The sequence below is a fragment of the Mauremys reevesii genome, linkage group 15 (genome assembly GCF_016161935.1).
Source record: "Mauremys reevesii isolate NIE-2019 linkage group 15, ASM1616193v1, whole genome shotgun sequence".
NCBI classification, from domain to species: domain Eukaryota; kingdom Metazoa; phylum Chordata; order Testudines; family Geoemydidae; genus Mauremys; species Mauremys reevesii.
Window position 1 is genome coordinate 31357156 of NC_052637.1, and position 19959 is coordinate 31377114.

At 46.1% G+C, this 19959-nt stretch overlaps 1 protein-coding gene across 5 annotated transcripts in view; it reads left to right on the plus strand.

The window, feature by feature from the left end:
* The window catches only part of FADS6 (fatty acid desaturase 6), a 52813-nt gene that overhangs the window by 16089 nt on the left and 16765 nt on the right, over nt 1–19959 (plus strand). The window contains exon 1 of one of the 5 annotated variants that reach the window (XM_039502369.1): nt 9406–9454. The exons of 1 other annotated variant lie outside the window; for it this stretch is intronic. In XM_039502369.1, coding sequence (XP_039358303.1) covers nt 9421–9454 — 34 coding nt within the window. In that variant the 5' untranslated portion in view covers nt 9406–9420. Of the gene's footprint in view, nt 1–9405; nt 9455–9610; nt 9641–10677; nt 10730–19959 lie in introns of those variants that run through there. 3 more of the 5 variants (XM_039502373.1, XM_039502371.1, XM_039502372.1) reach the window with 3 other exon arrangements.

A 19959-nucleotide genomic window follows, 5' to 3' on the forward strand; every position in this document is an offset into this window, starting at 1 on the left:
TCATTTTGAATAAACAAAGACATTCCTAAAAGCTGAAGTATGATTGAGGATTATCTTCTGTGGTGGCCTAGATATTGTCTACCCAGATGCCTCTATCCTATCACCTGAAATGACTAGCTGATTATTTGTGAGTAGGCAAAAGAGATTCAAGGATGGTTTCTTTAACCCACAGAGAGCTAAGCTGTCTCCAGTGTTTGAATAGATAGTTTCTTAACAGGGGGCATTATATGTGATATGAGAGATTTTAAGGGACTGTAATAGCACGGTAAATACAGCAGCAGGCTATGATATTGTTTAATTTTTGTCATGTTTAATTTTCTATCTCAGATGTGATGAAAGGGAAGCTTTCTAGCATGGTAGTATGTTTATCTATAGGGAAATATCTAGGAACGTAGAGACCTCTACTTCCAGAAGTGCTTGCTAGGAGTGTACAGTGTATGTGGAGGAAGGAATAAAATCTGAATGTTGCATTGTCTTGACTTTCTCCCTTCTTCTCCTTGAACACCAGGTAACATCTCCACCAAGGCAGTTGAAGCCTAATTAACATCCAAAAGGATTTCAGCGAACACAGGCGGGGATGCCTGGGAGATGGGTGAGGGGGAGAGGCCATTAGTTTTGGCTGGGCCAAGAACAGGTGCACACAAATTGGTAATTACCTTTACTTGGAGCTTCTAAGCAGAGAGAGGAAGTCCATTATTAGTCAACACCTCAAGAGAGACTTTGGAAATTAACCTGGGATGGGACAAGGGGTGGATGACACCGGGTTTATTCATGGAAACAAGTCGATAGAAGAACATGCAATAGCCTAGGGAACATCCTGACACAATAGCTGAGGCAAGCAGGTCTCAGTGGAGAATATGCTAATGCACTCTCACACCTACTGACTTGGAAGGGTTCAATGGCCATGGCTGATGAGCAGGACTAACTTCGTCTATGCTTTGAGCGGGAGGTTTGTGATTCCCAGCTAGAGACCTACTCATGCTACTGCTTCTCAAATCAGTGCACTAAAGATAGCAGTGCAAGCGGTGGGACGGGCTAGCCACCCCGTGTATGTGCCTAGGGCCTCAATGAGAACCACCGCCAGCACGTCTCCTGAGCTGGGAACCACGCCCCCAGCTTGAAGTGTAGACATACCCTGAGCAAGGAGGCTATTTTGGCACTGAGGGTTGGGACTCTGAAGACTTGCACAGCTGATGGGACAGACTCGGAGCTCTAGCAATGTGAGCGTTAGACACACGACTCTTTTCTGTAAATTCAAGGGTTGGGGGTCGACTTTTCCTGGGCAAGGCTAGGGAGTCTCAGACCTCAGTGGGTTTGGTCTATTGTGTTATTTTTCTTTTAAGGTAAAACTTGCTGCTTTTTCCTAATAAACCTCATGGGCCAGACCCTCATCTCATGGAAGCTGGTGTTAGTTCCACTGGTGTCCCTGGAATGGAGATCAGTGGACCAATGATGATTGACACAGAGCATTTGGCCCTGTTTATTTAAGATCCTTGTGGTGTTAGGGAATATTCTTGTAGAGGTGTCTTGGAAGAGGTAAATCAATGGCTGGTAATAAAAGGGAAACTGGAGTCTAACCGTACTCGGGGTTCTCGGTCAAAGGCATGTGGGAGGAAATCTGTCCTATAAGGCCCCACAACAGGCTATAAAAACTCCATGGCCCACCTGTGCCACAACAACTGGTTTTCTGCATATAAAAGCCAGAGTCGGCATTAGGGGGGAGCAAGCAGGGCAATTGCCTGGGGCCCCAGGCCACAGGGCCCCCCACAAAGCTACACAGGCTTCAGCTTCAGCCCTGAGTGGCAGGGTTCAGGGCCTCGAGCTTCAGTCCCATGTGGTTGGGCTTCGGCTTTCTACCCTGGGCCCCAGCAAGTCTAATGCTGGCCCTGCTTGGCGGCCTCCCTGAAACCTGTTCGTGTCCCCCCAGGGGCCCTGGACCCCTGCTTGAGAACCACTGCTCTAAGGTGCAGTCAGTGCCAGAGCAGAGGGCATGGGAAAAGCCTAATCACCTTGCTCAAACAGTTTGAGGGTCCCAAGGTGACATCCACATCCCGAACAAGGACGACGTCTCTCTAATAAGTTGCTTGCTGTGAACAGTTCAGCCAGCTCTAGTTACACCGGTGTCCATTTCACGGAAGTCAGTGGAGTTGCTCCAAATTTGCACCAATGAAACTAGATTAGAATCTGCCCCAGTGTCCCAGGGACAAATACAGCTGTGATGTAAACGGTGATATAAATTCCACGTTGGGTGTAAGCTGCAGAGTAGTGTAATTTTCAGCACATTGTCATTCCGTGAGTGTCACTTCCATGGTAAAGGGGGAGGAGTCTAGCAGGAAAAGCCACTAAGAGAAGGATGTGAACTAAAACTTACGTCACAGCATCCCCAGCATTCCTGAGGCTACAGCCAGCCCTGCTGCAAGCAGTTGCAACTCCCACTGATTTCAACGCAGTGGGAGTTTGCCCAAGGCAAAATAGTCAGGCCTCAGGATTTGGCCCAGTATCTGTATAGTGCTGCCTATACACATGCCTGGCGCTTTACAACAAAGAAATCTGTGGCAAGGGAAGAACAAAACCACTGCCCTGAAGAGCTTAAAAGACGCAGCACGGCACAAACCCACTGGGGGCATGTTCTGATCTCCGTGACGCCTGTAAATCTGGAGCAATGCTATGCCAGTGAGTGGCTTAACACTCGCAGGAGTGAGACCAGAAGCTGTCCCAGAAATGTTAATGATTATTACAGATCAAACACTTCACTGGCTATATTTGAATCCGTATTGTTGAAAGACCGGGGTGTTGGCTAGTGCCCCGAAAGTGTCTCCTGGCCACGTGGGAGGTTGCCACATTATAGTTGCCTGGAGCCTGTGTGACGGGTTGGATCACAGAAACCCCCTTGGGGCTACCAACTGATGTGCCAAGACTACTTCTGCCCCTGCTTTCCCTGCCAGCTTGGGACTCCAGCACCCTGTCTTGTTGAGCCAGACACGCCAGTCTGCTCTAACACAGACCTAGGGTCTGAACTACGTGCCCCAAAGCTGCAGACTTAGCTGAAAGCAACTTAAGAAGTGTTCCTGTCTTTAACACTCAGATGCCCAACTTCCAATGGGGTCGAAACCCCAAATAAATCTGTTTTACCCTGTATAAAGCTTATAAATTGTCTGCCCTCTATAACACTGTCACAGTCTGATTCTAAAAAATTGAGATCAGGAATCTGGTGCAAATTCCACACTCAGGTGAGAGTTTCTTGCTTCATTTATTTTTGTGCACACCAGATCTTCAGAGAGGGATACAGACAAAAATCCCTCATCAACAGGAAAATGAAGACGGCTTGTGGCCATAATACAGGTTTTCCTGCCAAGCTCCTCTGCACTGGCTCCAACCTGCGGTGGCATTTCAAGCCAGGGGAGTCAGATATTATAGGGCCAGGCTCCAGGGGCTGGACTGTTAAGCCTGGACTGAAATAGACTCTCACATAAAAGAAACCCCAGCTACAGGTTGAGCAACACGATCTTTATTACTGTTGTGTTCTATAGAAAAGATCCCCTGCTGGGAGCTAGTAAAGGCCCGGATTGGGGAGGGGACGTGTTTATGGCAGGATTCAAGGATAAGTGGATTCAATGCATCTCCTCAGCACTCTCCACCTGCTGAGCTCCTATGAAGTTTAGGTCACAATACAGAGTGTAGCAATAATACTGAGTCCTTAGGTAGCTCTCTTAATCTGGAGACCTCCCAGCGCTTCCCAAAAGCGGATGGGTATAATGATCCCCATTGTCAAGCTGCCCTTCCCTGGTGGAACCTACTGCAGCACAAGTGCCTCTGCCCTACGCTGGGGTGACTGCCCTCTGGGGCACAGACCCCCAAAGACACAGGAAGGTACGTACGGCACCTCCCTGCACTATTGGGGTGAATCGAGTTCACCAGCTATTGCCTACGATTAAGGACAGGGCCCATGATTAGGCAAATCAAACTCAGAATTGGCTCATCTGCATGAAAAATGGAGCACACCAAAATGAGACCTTTATATTCAGTGACGGCACTAGTCAGTGTATTGTAGAGCTGCTTATCCTGGCCTTTGCTTTGCTTTCTGATCTGCCTAAACTTGTGTAAACTGTTCCTCTGCTCAGCCCTGATACCAATCTCCTCCATCATCCCCTTCTTTCTCTGCCGCTGTCATAAACTGAACTCGGGTGGTCAGGTCCAGCCCTATGTTGGAATAGACAGCAAACATGGCACAGCGGTAAGGCAACTAGCAGGCAAACTGAGAACTTATTGTGTCGCAGTAGTGGCCAGAGGCCTGAGCCCCATTGCAGTAGGTGGTCCCTGCCCCGCAGAGCTTACGATCTCAGCAGTACGCTGCCAGCATTGTGCTCTGCCATTGATGGTGGGAGTTGCCAGTGGGACTAAATACAAATTCTATCCATTGGGACGAATCTTCCTCTGGTGCAAGCCTATTGATTTCAACAGAGTTTGATTGATATAAGTGAGGGAGATTTTGGACCACTGAACACTCTTCCCTTCCAAGACGTGAAGGTGGGAGTTGCACACATCATGGGCTTAACTCAGGTCTAACCCATTTTTGCTCCACTAGGTCAGGTACATGGAAGCAAAACCTACTGACTCAGCTGGCTCCTTAAATTAACTCGCCAGGGTCAGTGGGATTTGGAAGCGTGTGGGGTGTGTAATATCCAAGCAAGGGCACAAGCTATGGGGCAAGGTCATTTTGACTTTCAACACCCACGAGTCTCTGCCACACCTCCTTAGAAAAACAGATTTAAGGACTGTCAGCCAGACACAACCTGGTTTTGTGCTGTGACACCCAGCACCGATGGGAGGTTTGCCACCACCTTCAATAGCCCCTTAATAGCCTATGCTGGCCTCATGAATGCAAACACGTTCCAGGTGTCACTTGACCCAATGGGCACATTCATCATCCTTCCAAATCCACAAACCTTGCCCCTTCAACCTACTCATCCCCATGCAACCCATCCTTTGGAAGACCCAGCTTTCCACCCCCAGGAAATAGACAGGACTAGAACATGCCCTGTCAGCAGCCTGGGTTGGGTTCCATCGTATCCAAGGGAAGTAAGTTCCAGAGTCAAGGACCCTCCACTGCCACCCCCCTGCCTCCAGTCAAATGAGTCTAGGGTTTCTAGGGGGGGCTTTTTGCTCCTTGCCTTGGAGTGGAAGAATGTGAAACCACTTTTTAGAAGGGCAAATTCTTCCCTCAGATTCCTGGCTCCTGTCTGATTGCAACTGCAGGGGTTACGGAGGAGTAGAAAGTCTGTCTGTACGAACAAACCAGTCTGGACTTTATAAATCAGAACCAGCACCTTGATGCAAACTGGAAGCCAGTGCAGTGTCTGGAGTCCAGGTGTAATATGCTTCCTATGCAAGACATTGCACAATGGGGGGTGGTCTCGAGGAATATCCCTGCACAGCAGGGGGCAGTCATCCAGTCTGTCATGTCTAGTTTACTGCATGCTATCCCGTCTGCCGCCTATCTCTTGTCTTATAAATTTTTGTGCCGCTGCTTTTGGGGAGCTCTTTGTTGGTGCTATGAGTGCTCCCCAGTGGTGCTCTCCTGCTGCAGCTTCTGGGAAATCAGTGAAAATATTCCTTGCACGTTACTATCTCAAGTGCACAGAAATCACTAGCATTCTATTATGGCGAATCTTCCCAGTTCTATGGAACTGTCTCACTTTAGCCTGAGAGAGCATGTCTGGCTCTGTAAAATAAGCATCCCCACCCTGAGAGCTTGGCTTTGGGGACAGATTTACCCTCTGCTGCCCTTGCCTAACAGAATGATCTCAGTGAAAACCAGATACTGTTGATCCTTTTCCATTAACACATGGCATGAGTCAAGAATGCCCCGTATCCCTTTACTGTTTGCCCCTAAAACCAGAACCCTGAGAGTTTTGCTTTAAACCTCCCAGTGCCTTCAAATCTCCCAAAGCTTTTAGAAATAATGGTAGACTAGTGTAATAAACCTGCTAAGTGTCTGTGACTGTGTCTCCCTCTAGTGGTTGGTTTTTTGGGCCATAATAGTCTACTGCTTTCTTACAGCCAAAGGAGTTTTTTAGTTCCAGGCATGTGACTTTGGTGATCAAAGTCCCAGATTTGGTTCCTGATGATGGGTGTGTGCGTCTCTGTGTACATGCTGTCTTAAATGCCAGCTGTGCATCGGTGTACAACCTAGGGCAGTGGTTTCCAAACTCGGGTCTGGACAGCTGGCTGGGCACATGGTACTGGCCTAGCCTTGATTCCAGCTGCTGTATTGCGTTAGAAGAAGCTCATTAAGTGCTTTTCCAGTGGTACTTTCCCATTAATAACTGTAGTTGCCACATGGATGTTAGGGGATCTCAGATGGGAGGGAAGGTGGTCCATGTGATTGTAAATGAGATGAGAAGCAGCCTGTGAAAAGATCTGTCTAGTAAGACATGTTCTACATGATGAATGAGCTTTGAGAATCACTGTACAATGCCAAACAAAGTAGACCCAACTCTTTTGAGATGTCAAATTTCAATATACATATTCATCAATATTTTTGAGGGCCCAGCAGATAAAACACTAGATGCCAACCCTGGAGAATCGTTGCCTCGTAGTATCCCAATGGAAAAATCCTCTCAGTACATGAGTGGAAAAAATGCTGTCAGTGATATTCAGCTCACTGCCAATACACCAAGCAAGAAGGATGGCCAAGGTGGTAGAGCATGGGCCATTGATCTTGTAGACCCAAATTCTACTGATAATTAAGGATAAGATTTATTTCACCACCCTGAAAATATTTCTTTACATGTGCACCATCATGCTATGCATCATGAATTGTTACATCGTAGCTATCATACTCCTGTGCAAATAGCCACCTCTCATACTGAAGAATCACCCAGACAGTGTGTATCAGATGATATGTATGATGAGTTGCCTTGCTTTCTTCTCAAGAACTTTTGGAGGTCAGTGGGGAACGCTCTGAGTAAGGTAACTGATGCTCCTATTAACTTATCCTTCTACTTCTTTCAACTGCATGATATAAATGAACTAACACAAGCAAAGGACTCTAGTTGTTGTTATGCCATTTTATTATCAGAAGAAAGAGACATTTTAAGTCTAGACAGGCCTGAACCATAAGCCCCAGGATATGAATAACCTTCAAACCCTGAGGTGGTTCAGCTCTGGATCCCAAGTTTGTGGTTGGCAAAGATGGGCTGAATTCAAACCTTGGATCTGAACAGGGAGTTCAGGGAGAGGCTGGACAGAGTCATGGGAGTGCTTGAGACTGAGTTGAGGAGTCTGATCAAGACTGTAGAGAGAGATGAGGACATTAGCACAAGAAATGGAGATGCAGTCGGATCAGGAAGGTTGTCAATGTGGAAAATGAAGTTTCACAGATGAGGATGGGGGACTGAGGGGAGAGGAAGAAAGTGAATCAATCAGGCAGCAAAGATGGCAGAAAAACAGAGGAAGAAGAATTAGGTGGAGAGGTAGATAATGTATGCTAAGGGGAGGGCGGGGAGAGAGACACATGGTGGGATATCCAATGAAGGAGCGGGGAGGAAGAAGAGAAGCGCTGGGATAATAGTGTGTGTGTGTGTGAGAGGAGAGACCCAGTGGCATTGGCCAGGGTAGTTTATGATGAAGAGCCACCAAAGGAAAGGGCAGTGACGGATGCTGAGTCAGATGGAGAGTACCAGGGTCATGTGAGGGGAAGGAGAATAGCAGGAGATAAAGAGGTCATGGATCCGTGGGAGGCTTTCGGGGATGGAGCAGGGAATCTGGAGGGAGAATGGATGTGACAGCAGGATCAGATTGTGATGGGCAGGGGGAAGGTGTGTGGGAGGAGAAGACCATGGGAATGAAGGGTGGAGCAGGGTTAAGGGAGGTCTCCCCAAGGCTGCGAAGGTGGTAAGGAATGAGGTGGAGATGATATGAAGGGATGAGGTGAGAGAAGGAAGGAAGGACCGCACGTAAGAGCAAAAGCAACCTGCTGTCCTGACATTTATAAAAATCCAGTTAAAAACACCATGGGTAATAGAGATACCAGACCTGATATGAGTACAGCGTCCCAAGCTAGGGGAATTCCGCCATTCCATTCAGCAGGGATTATAAACACTTTTCCAAAGAGTTTGCTGAACCGGTTGATCTACCTAGAGAAGATCTTGCAAGAAAGAATTGCCAAATGTGTTCAGTGCCGTGTTAACTGTATAGCTATTGCTCCTTGTGCTGTGATTCCAATCAGACAACAGTAGGTGGGGCTGGGTCCAGGCACTACTTGGAAGGAGCACCTTGAAGGTGTGTCAGGAAGCAGTGCTGATGATTACCAGTAGGTGGCACTCTTCTCTTGGCATTGTTACATAGCCCTAATTATAGGCAGCCCTGTGCTGCCTGGCAGATGAAGCAATAAAACCAGTCCTCTTGACCGCTTGTGCTCATTAGCAATCCCATGGCACCTTTGATGAGAGCTTGGCTGTTAAGCCCAGTGTCTGAGCCAAATTTCCCCTTGCCGCTTCATTGGATAGGAGAGGAATATTTTTCTCCACTTCCTGTCCTAAACTGTTGTATGGCATCGCTGTTGAGATGTTAAACAGCTGCCATGTACCTCCCCAGATGAGGCTGCCTTTCACAAGTGGCAAAAGTAACCCCTATCTGTCCTTCCCTACAGGAGTTGTAAAGCACTCTGAGATCCTTGGGTGAAAGTTGCTTCAGAAGTACCGAGCCTTATTGTTTTATTCTAAAGCAGGTCTAAGGGCAAGGATCAGGAAGCACAGAGGGTAAGTGATACACAAATCTTTGCTTAAACAACCCCTGCCTATAGGTGGATTCCCACTGTGCTTAGTGGTACTGGCCCATTCGGATCGTCTTATTATCCTTGCGAGCAGAGTGGCTGACAGCTACAAGGAAATGCACAAGGCTATATTCTACTCTCAGTATGATCCAGAGAGCAAGGTGGGATGTGACAGCTGGAGAAACTTACCATGCTCTTCGCTGCAGATACCAAATGATGGGCCAGAGATGAGCAGTCAGATCCTCATCCAGCTTCCAGCCTGGCACGTGGATTGTGCAGGCTCATGTTGCTGCTCCTACAGCTGCTCATCAGCACTCCTGCTATGCAGTCCTCTCTCATCAGATCATTATGGACAGCAGGCAGTTATTACCTTGTCCTGTAAATGGGCAAACAACCGGGTTTAATCCCTCCCTCCCTGGGGTAGTGGTAATTAACCTGGCATTAAATGAATTACCCAGACACGTGTAGGGCCTAAAATAATAATAAAAAAAACCCATGCCCAGTTGTTTGTAAAGTTCATTTTAACAGCATCAGTAATGCTGGGCAAAGGTGTGATCCAGGGTGATCATCTCTCTGATCGGTGAGGGCTGAGCGACTGCACTAGCAGCTGGGAAACTGATTTTGGGACTGGAGCCAGCAGGGTGATGCAACAGAGTTTGCACGGCCACTCCCCAATTGGTAAGTGGCAGGATTGCTCAACACAAGGCTTAAGAAAAGTCAGAGGATCAACCAACGTAATCTACCCAGGAGCATTTCCAGCTTGATCCATCCCTACACTCTGTTCCCATGGTACGGTCCCCTGCCTTGCACAAGAGCATTCTGGGTAGCATTGTGTCCAAGCAACAGACAGGAAAATGTCTTGAGGTAATGGGTAGCCGTTGCACTGCTCATACAATTAGCTGGGCAGCTCCACACCAGATTCAGTTGCATCACAGCCCTTGGTCTAGTCAGTAACCTACCTCCAGAGTTCTCAATTTCGCGGTCCCCTGAGGACTCAGCCCACTTTGGCCTGGAGCAGTCTACTTTTACAAAAGTGATGCCTTTTGCCCAGGTTCTTATCTCAGTTACACCAGTGCCAATTTGGAGTGACTTCATTGGAATTACCCTGCGTATAACTCAAATCAGATCTAGCCTCCTGTCTTAGGCAGCTAAGTATCCATTTTATAGCCACAGCAATGTAAGTTTCCAAGGCATGGTCAGGACAAAGCACCAGTATAACTATTTTGATTAGGAGAGTGATTTTTTAAAATCGAATTAGTTATTCAGGTACGACCCCTCGTGTGGACACAGTTGTATTGGTGTTGTAGAGGTAAAAATCCATTTTATGTGGGTATAGATTATTCCTCTTCTTTTATGGGACTAAGGCCTGGCCTACACCTAAAACGTAGGTCAAGCTAGTTACTGTGCTCAGGACTGATTAAAAAAATGTTTTCCATCAATCTAGCTACCACCTCTTGAGGAGATGGATTTACTGCAGTGACAAAAAGCCCCCTTTCATCACTGTTGTAAATGTCTACACTACCGTGACATAGCTGCAGCGTTGCAGCCGTGCCGCTGTTGTGCTTATAGTGTAGACGTACCCTTAGCTCGGGTGGTATAACTGTGTCCACATTAGCGTGGTTGCACGGGTATAACTATTCTGGTATACTTAAAGCAGTGCAACCTTTGTGGATAGACAAGCCCTAAGGATAGACTTGGCAGGGTTTCTATCGCCAGCCTGGGTTTGAATCAAGCACGGTATGAGCTCTTATGTCACCTCCCACCTATATCTTTAGTCCAGCGGGACCATCCGGCAGAGTTGCAGTTCCTCTATCTGGCCACTGGGGGCCACTGTGATGCCTGGCCTCAGGCCAAACGACCTCTTAGTATCGGTCTCTCTCTCTCTCTCTCTGTGCGCCCCCTGCTGGTGCCATGGCAACCTGGAGGCCCGGCACACAGGAGGCGGCGGCGCTGGTAGGGTTGGGCCGAGAGGGAGGGGAGAGGCCTGGATGGGGGCTGGGAAGGGACAGTTTAGGGGAGACATGTGGAGAGAGGGGAAGTATTGGGGGGAGGCTGCCCCCGGCCCTCCAGCCTCCCCTGCCCCCCCAATCACCTAACAGCCCCCCAGGAGTCCTCCAGCAGCCCCCCCCCGGTCCTCCAGCCCCCAGCCCCTCCCTCAGGCTGTGCCAGGCTCCCCGCCCAGCTCTCCCTGCCCCAGAACCCACTCAGGCCGTGCCAGGCTCCTGCTGCCCCCCCCGTCTCCTCCAGCCCCCCTCGCCTTGGCTCCCTTCCTGTGGGACAGCCCCCGCCTCCCCCTCCTGGGCTCCCGCTGTCCCTGAGACTGCGGGGAAGAGGCTCGGGCCTCTCCCGCACCCGGGCCCCCTGCTCGGGGGCTCGGCGACGGTTTCTCGCGGCGCAGAACTCTGCGCTGATCGGGTGGCGTTTTACACCTGCTGTCTGCCGGCGTGACGGACGGGCCAAGGCGCAGGGCGAGGGGGAACCAGGCCGCTGCTTTAGTAGAAAATTAACGTTTTCCACATTGCCAGCTGAGTGCACCCTTCAGCGGACGGGTAGGGCCAGATCTTCAGCTGCTGTACGTTGGCCTAGTCCCAGTGACAACAGCGCACACACACAGAGACATAGGTCTGCAGCCAATGCAGTGTGCTTGGGCCCTGGCCTCTCTTCAGATGGTGCCGGGTCCCTGTTTGTAGTGCCTAGTTATAAAAATAAATCAAAATAGCCTCTTCCAGTGTAAGAAATGTAGGGCCATAATCACCAGTGACATACATGGTGCTGGCTGTTGCAAGCTGGTGTAACTTACTCCTTGTAAACAGTGATGCAAATTGGTGAGAAAATGGGTTTAACCATGTGAAGTGGTAAAGCGGAGGTCCATTAGAATTTCAGTGTTTCCTCAATCTTTTTGAGACCAGGGACAGGCTTGCTGCCTTCCTAAACTGTCAGGTAGATCTCAGGGACGAGTGCCTGTCTATGGACCAGTCATTGAGAAACTGCATTAGATAACAGGGGCGGGGGGGATAGGGAATGTACACCAGGAAAGGAACTAACCGAAGGGTGTAATATAATCAAGGCTCTTTCTCCAGTCACATTCACCCCTGACGTAATGGGTGCAACTCCACTGAAATCTGTGGGACAAATTCGCTGTTGGTTTAACTCCTTGGACGTCAATGGAGTTACATCAAGGATGGATTTGGCCCATGAAGCCTGCTTTACTGAACATTCTGCTGTTAGTTGTTTTATCTGCTGTGTGCCTTCTTCTGTCCCCTTTGGAAGGGGTGGTGCAGCAGAGATATTCTGCCCTTATGTGACTACTTATGTTACTGCTGTATTGGCCTGAGAGATTCCCATGTTTATACACGAGCTTGATTTGAGCTTTAAGGACGGAATGGTGACAACCTGGTCTGGAAACAAACTAGATCTCAGTAGACATGGGAACAGAGTGAAAAGGGAGGAAGCAGCAATGGCAGGGAATCCCCAGTGGGAAGACGTGCAGGGCCAGATACTGCTCTCAGTTACACCCATCTCCTTTGGAACTGGTAAGGCAGCATGGGTGTCAAGGAGGGCAGGATTTGGCCTGTAGTGACTATTGACTGTGGAATTCACTCGCCATCCCCCCTACCTTTGATGAAGTTAATTGGAAATGTGGATGGATTGTTTAATCAGCAGGGAGTGAGGTGGTGCTGTATTTAGGGCAGCTTTCTCTGAACAGCAGCAGAGGAAGCTGGTTACTAAGGATGGATGGAAAAGCCAGGCAGCAGGATTTGTGGGAGGAGGAGCCTGCTATTGGAAGGACTGCGCTGTGCATCTGGGGATTATATTTGACCCCTGCAAGCTGCCATATATTTTAAGGATTTGTGAGCCTTTGCTGTTTTCCTTTCAAAACTGTAGCTTGTTGTTCTACAGATGGGTACACATCCTACTTGTAGTTGTGCCTGCACAACTTTATTGAAGTCAATGGGGTTGCACTGACGTAAAGGGGGTCAGAAGTTGGCCCATGCTGTTCAGCTACTTATGTGCTGACTGTATAAGGCAATAGGAAACACAGGTGATTCAGATTGGAACTGTTGGGTTTAAACATTTTCAGTATAGAAATAAAAATCTTGCCACATTGTGCTTCACAGTGAGATTGATTCTAAACAAAAATGAAACTGGCTGGGCTTGTTTTACTGTCCAAGCTGAATGTAATGCAGAAGGGGTGAAGTTTCTCTTTGTAAAAGGTGAGTAAACCCTAATCTTAAGTAGGACTCGTGTGGTGCATAGGCCTTGTGCTGACCCTCAGCATAGAAATGAGTTTTATCCAGGTAAACAAATAGCATACCTAGTGAAAAGTACATTAGATTTAAGAATACTTCTTTTAGTTGTAATGATATGAGGTGTAATAAGTAACATTGTAAGGAAATGTATGGAAATATTATTTTAAAACTGATAGAGAGCCTTTGAGTAGGATAGGCTCAAGTTGTCATTTATGTTACAGTAGTGTCCAGAATTTTCAGCTGAGACTGGGGCCCCTTCGTGCCAGATGCTGTATAGATGCAATAATAAGACAAGTATCAGAGAGGTAGCCGTGTTAGTCTGGATCTGTAAAAGCAGCAAAGAATCCTGTGGCACCTTATAGACTAACAGACATTTTGCAGCATGAGCTTTCGTGGGTGAATACCCACTTCGTCGGATGCAAGTAGTGGAAATTTCCAGGGGCAGGTATATATATGCAAGCAAGAAGCAAGCTAGAGATAATGAGGTTAGTTCAATCAGGGAGGATGAGGCCCTGTTCTAGCAGTTGAGGTGTGAAAACCAAGGGAGGAGAAACTGGTTCTGTAGTTGGCACGCCATTCACAGTCTTTGTTTAATCCCTGTTCATCCTGGTCAAAACATCTGTTAGTCTATAAGGTGCCACAGGATTCTTTGCCAATAATAAAACAGTCACTGCCCTGCAGAGCTTATAATTTAAAAAGACAAGACAGACAGATAAAGTGGGTGAGATAATATCTTTTGTTGGACCTACTTCTAAGGGTGTAAAGTACACGCTTTCAGACTACACAGAGCTGTTCTTTGGGCCTGGGGGAGGAAATCAGAGCTAAATACGAGTTGGCCCAGACACTGTGATTTCCTTCTCCAGACCCAAGGAAGAGCTCTGCGTAGTCTGAAAGCGTGTACTTTACACCAACAGAAATTGGTCCAGTAAAAAATATTACTCATCTCTCTTGTCTTTCTCATATCCTGGGCCCAGCACCACTACAACACTGCAAAAGACAGACAAAGGAAGTATCATTATCTCGCTGTCACAGATGGGGAACTGAGGCACAGGGAAATCACATGACTTGCTCAGGTAACACAGGAAGTTTATGACAGAGCGCCTGAGTCCCAATCAAGTGCCTTAACCACAAGACTATCTTTGCTCTTTGTTTTTCTGTACATCTTAATCATTATCATTGAAATAGTCAGCATTCAAGGCCTGCATATAATAATAAAATAATAGAATAATTGGAGATATACCAATCTCCTAGAACTGGAAGGGACCTTGAAAGGTCATGTAGTCCAGCCCCCTGCTTTCACTAATGGGACCAATTTTTGCCCCAGATCCCTGAGTGGCCCCCTCAAGCAGGCCAATGCTCAAACCACTGAGCTATTCCTCCATCCCCCAAATATACTCCATATGTTTAAAATGTACTTTGGGCAGTGGCAAAAATCACACTGATTTGAACGGGTGCAGAATGGGGCCATTAAAAGCCATAAAACAGCTTCAAGAGTAAATCAATGTGGCGTCCCATCCCAACATGACTATTGGGCTTAAAACAACAGTCAGAGTCTGGGGGAGTGAATTAGGAAGACAAATGCTGACTTACGATGAAGCAGAATTCGTTGATACAAGCAGATAGGAGAACTGGAACATTCTTCAAGCTTGCCTATCCGGTTCCCATTGCGCTTCACGCACACAGGCACCAAGCATTACAACATCAGCTCAGCTCTTCTTGGTTAATTAGAATCAAGGTAACACAATCTTTTTGTTTCTGAAGATTTGGAGCCAAATTCTGTTCCCATTTACATTGGTGCAACTTCATTGAAGTCAATGGACTTTCACTGGTGATGCTATTATCATTGTTTACGTATTTATTTTATGGAAAACAGATGGCAGAAGATTCTGGAAGTGAACTGCTAGCTAGGTAAGTGGTATGGGGTGAAGGGTTTTGGTTTTGTGGAACATTGGTCCACCTTCTATGAATGGAGGGGGCCATAGGCGCTGGAGCACCCACGGGGGAAAAATTAGCGGGTGCTCAGCACCCACCAGCAGCCAAGCTCCCCTCACCCCTGACTCACCACCTCCCCCACTCTCAAGCACACCGCGTCCCCGCTCCTCCCCCTGCCTCCCAGCGACTCCCCCCCCCCCACCACCTAACAGCTGTTTGGTGGTGCTTAGGACTTTCCCAGAGGGAGGGGGAGGAGCGGGGATGCGGCACGCTCAGGGGAGGAGGCGGAGAAGGGGTGGGGACTTTGGGGAAGGGGTAGAATAGGGGCGGGTGAGGGTGATGCAGGGATGGGAAGAGGCGGGATGGGGCGGGGCCAGGGAGTTCGAGCACCCATCGGGCAGAGGGGAAGTCAGCACCTACGGAGGGGGCTGTATAGTTTGAATGGCTTCCACTCTTTAGTAGAAGAGAGGCCGGTCTTCATGGGGACAGGCTGGCTAGAATAGTCAGGAGGTTGTTAAACTAATAACAAAAGGGGAGGGCAAAGAAAGGGAAGATCTGAGCATTCAACACAAAATGGAGATGTTGAGAACAAAATTAATCAAGGAACCAACGGACATAAAGAGAAGAAACGTACGGGGTGCGGGGGGGAAGCTGTGTGATCATGGGAGACTTCAGTTTGAATGAGGTATGCTGGAGGTCTCATGCTGCCAGTACTGAGACATCCTTGGAATTTCTAAATATTATAGATGACAACTGCCTAACTCTCAGTGAGGCATCCAACCCAGGGGAAGTCTGTATTAGACTTTCAGTATTAGACTTGACAGACTTGTTAGGTCTGATCACAGACCTAACAATTAATGGTAACCTAGGTACAAGTAATCAGGACTTGATCACATTTATGATGTGCAAACAAAAGTCCAGACCAGTGATCTATATACTTGATGATTTAAAAGGGCCAGTTTCTCAAAGCTGGAAACAATTATGAGCCAAATCAGCTGAGAGGAAGAATTTAATTATGCAAATATGAATGATAATTGGGAATGATTTAAAAACACTTTATTCGATGCCCTCAAAAGCCACAAACCCACAATTGAGGAAGAAGGCTGCATTGGTGTAAAAAAAGGTCCTGGTTTAGAGGGGAAGTGAAGGCAGCTATAAAAACTAAATATATATATATATAACAAATGGAAGAAAGGGAAAGTTGATTATAATGAATATAAATCAGAAGCTAGGAATAGTAAAAATTTGATAAGGGAAGCAAAGGGACAGAAGGAGAAATCTATGGCCAGCAGAATTAAGGACAATAAGGAGGAAGTTTTAAAGTATATTAGGAACAAAAAGAATCCTAATAATTTTATTGGTCCATTACTAGGTGGAAATGGTAAAATTATCAGTAATACGGCAGGAGCGTTCAATAAATATTTTTGTTCTGTATTTGGGGGAAAACAGATGATGTAATCCTATCATAACACTCTTTCTAGTCCATTAGTATGTCAGGAGGATGTTAAACAGCAGCTACTAAATTTTTAAAATCAGTAAGTCTGGAGAACTTGCATCCAAGAGTTTTAAAACATCTGACTGAGCAGCATGCTGGACCATTTTCAATAAGTCTTGGAACATTGGGGAAGTTCCAGAAGACTGGAAGGAAACTAATGTTGTGCCAATATTTAAAAAGGGTAAATTCGATGACCTGGGTAATTATAGGCCTGTCAGTCTGATATCCATTCTGGGCAAGATAATGGCTGATAATGGGAGTCAAATAATAAAGAATTAAAGGAGGGTAATATAATTAATGCCAATCAACATGGATTTATGTAAAATAGCTCCTGTCAAACTAACTTGATATCGTTTTTTCAATGAGATTACAAATTTGGTTGCTAAAGATACTGGTATTGATGTAATATACTTAGACTTTTGTAAGGCATTTGACTTGGTACTGCATGACGTTTTGATTAAAGAAATAAAAAGATTTATACTTAACATGGCGCACATTAAATGGATTAAAAGCTGGCTAGCTGGTAGGTCTCAATATATAATTGTAAATGCAGAATCATTATCCAAAGGGTGTGTTTCTAGTGCGGTCTGCAGGGATCAGTTCTTGGCTCCATGCTGTTTGATATTTTTTTAATGATCTGGAAGGAAACCTAAAATCATCACTGTTAAAAGTTTGCAGATGGCACAAAATTTGGGGAAGTGGTAAATAATGAAGAGGACAGTTCATTGATTCAGGGTGATCTGGATCTGTTGATATGCTGGGCACAAGTAAACAATATGCATTTTAATATTGCAAATGTATATATCTAAGAACAAAGAATATAGGCCATACTTAAACAATGGAGGACTCAATCTTGGGAAATAGTGACTCTGAAAAAGATGTGGGGGTAGGGATGAATAAGCTTCCAGGACTACACTGTAAAAGGGCTAATGCAATCCTTGGAAGTATAAACAATGGCATCTTATGTAAAGGTAGAGTAGTTATTTCACCTCTGTATTTGGCACTGGTGCAACCGCTGCTGGAATACTGGGTCCTATTGTGGTGTCCACAATTCTAGAAGGATGTTGACAAATTGGAGAGGTTTCAGAAAAAACACAAGAATGATTAAAGGATTAGAAAAGATGCTTTATAGTGATAGACTCAAGGAGCTCAATCTATTTAGTTTAACAAAGATGGTTAAGGAGTGACTTGATTACAGTCTCTAAGTACCTATGTGTGGAACAAATATTTATAATGGGCTCTTCAGTCTAGCAGAGAGAGGTCCAATGGCTGAAAGTTGAAGATAGACTGGAAATAAGGTGTACATTTTTGACATTGAGCATAATTAAGCATTGCGATAAATTACCAACGGTCAGGATGGATTCTCTATCATTGGTGATTTTAAAATGAAGATTGGATGTTTTTCTAAATGCTCTGCTCTAGGAATTATTCTGGGGAAGTTCTGTGGCCTATGTTATACAGGAGGGCAGACTAGATAATCACAATGGTCCCTTCTGATCTTGGAATCTCTGAATTTATTTATACATTTATGTATTTCTATTAGAGGAGTGGCCAGAAGGCCCAATCATGGTCCAAGGAAAGAGTTTATATTAAAGGGAAAGGATTGTCTTATGATTAAAGGCACTGGACTGTGACCCAGGAAATTTGGGTTAATTCCTCCATTTCTACCACAGATTTCCTGTTTGACTTTGAACAGCCACTTAGGCCTAGATCCTCAAAGATATTTGAGCATCTGACTTCCCTAGCATCTAGTCCAGTGGGATCCATATATTGATTGGGGCCTCTCAGCACTCCTGTAATGAAAATAATAAATGGTCAGTTAGCAAGTAACTAGGACATTGTCCAGATTATACATGGCGCTTGTTAGCCCTTGCAATATCCGGTCTACGAAGTGCTGGAAAAAAAACACTGGTGCACCTAGATATACAATAGGGTAACCTGTTATATTGGAATAACCCTTTTACTAACTATTTCCCCATGCTTATTCCCCCTCCTTCCCCCCCCCCCCCAGTTCCCTACATCTCCTTGTCAATTGCTGGAAATGGGCCATTTTCATTACAACTACAAACAGTTCTTTTTCTCTCCTGCTGATAATAGCTCACCTTAACTGATCACTCTCCTTATAGTGTGTATTGTAACACCCATTGTTTCATGTTCTCTGCGTGTATATATATATCTTCCTACTGTAGTTTCCACTACATGCATCCAATGAAGCGGGCTGTGGCCCATGAAAGCTTATGCTCAAATAAATTTGTAAGGTGCCACAAGTACTCCTGTTCTTTTTGCGGATACAGACTAACATGGCTGCTACTCTGAAACCTTTTACTGTGTTAATAAAGTACCAGTTTCGTTTCCCTATCCAGTGCCACATGCTGGTAACCATGAGTCTAATCTTAATCTTGGCGAATATCTTTCCTATATGCTCTATGCCAGGGGTTCTCAGACTTTTGTACTGGTGACCCCTTTCACAGACCAAGTCTCTGAGTGCGACCTCCCCACCTTCTACATTAAAAACACTTTTTTATATATTTAACACCATTATAAATGCTGGAGGCAAAGCGGGGTTTGGGGTGGAGGCTGACAGCTTGCGAACCCCCTATATAATAATCTTATGACCCCTGCTATATGCAGTGTTGTAGCCATGTTGGTCCCAGGATATTCGAGAGACAAGGTGGTTGAGGTAATATCTTTTATTGGACTGATTTCTGTTGGTGAGAGAGACATGCTTTTGCACTTACACAGAACTCTTTCTCAAGCTCAAAAGCATGTCTCTCTTACCAACAGAAGTTGGTCCAATAAAAGATATTACCTCACCCACCTTATCTCCTGCTAACATCTAAAAACAAGTCCTGAGCTACAGGAATAGGGTGAAAATCTACATATTGGTAGTGATCCACTGCCATTTGATAACAGCTGCACGTTTACACTTGCCCTCTGCTTTGGTAACACATCGAATAAGTGTGATCCACTCATTAGGATGAACGGGGATTAACAATGATTGTTTGAGCTTTTCGAGTTGTTGATCACAGAATCCCACAGCGTGTCAGGCACTGGTCTAACTTTCAAAAGCTTTAGAATGGTTTTCTCAGTCTAAATCTACAGTTTAGTCTCAGTCCCTTTTGTAATATGCCCATCTTGATTTGAACTCGGAGCTATGTTTAGTACATCATTCTGACACTGGATCATCTGACCCAGCTAACTCTTGAGCAGTCAGAATTTAGCACCTCAATCCGATGGCTGTTTGGATGAACAGGACCTTTCCACCTGAGACCAATAATTAAATTTACTGTCACAGTTACTCCCCTCACCCCTGATGTTCCCCCACTGGCCGCCTCCAAAAAAATACCCTCGAAATCACTGCACTGCAAACTGATGCGTGAAGGGCCTATTGGTTATTATATTCCTTTGGTGCTGCGTTTGACAACCTAGTGTTGATGAAGACACTGCTAGCTTCCCCACTGTTGTTTTCTCATGTGCTCTCTCAATATGTCCTAGCTGTGAAAGTG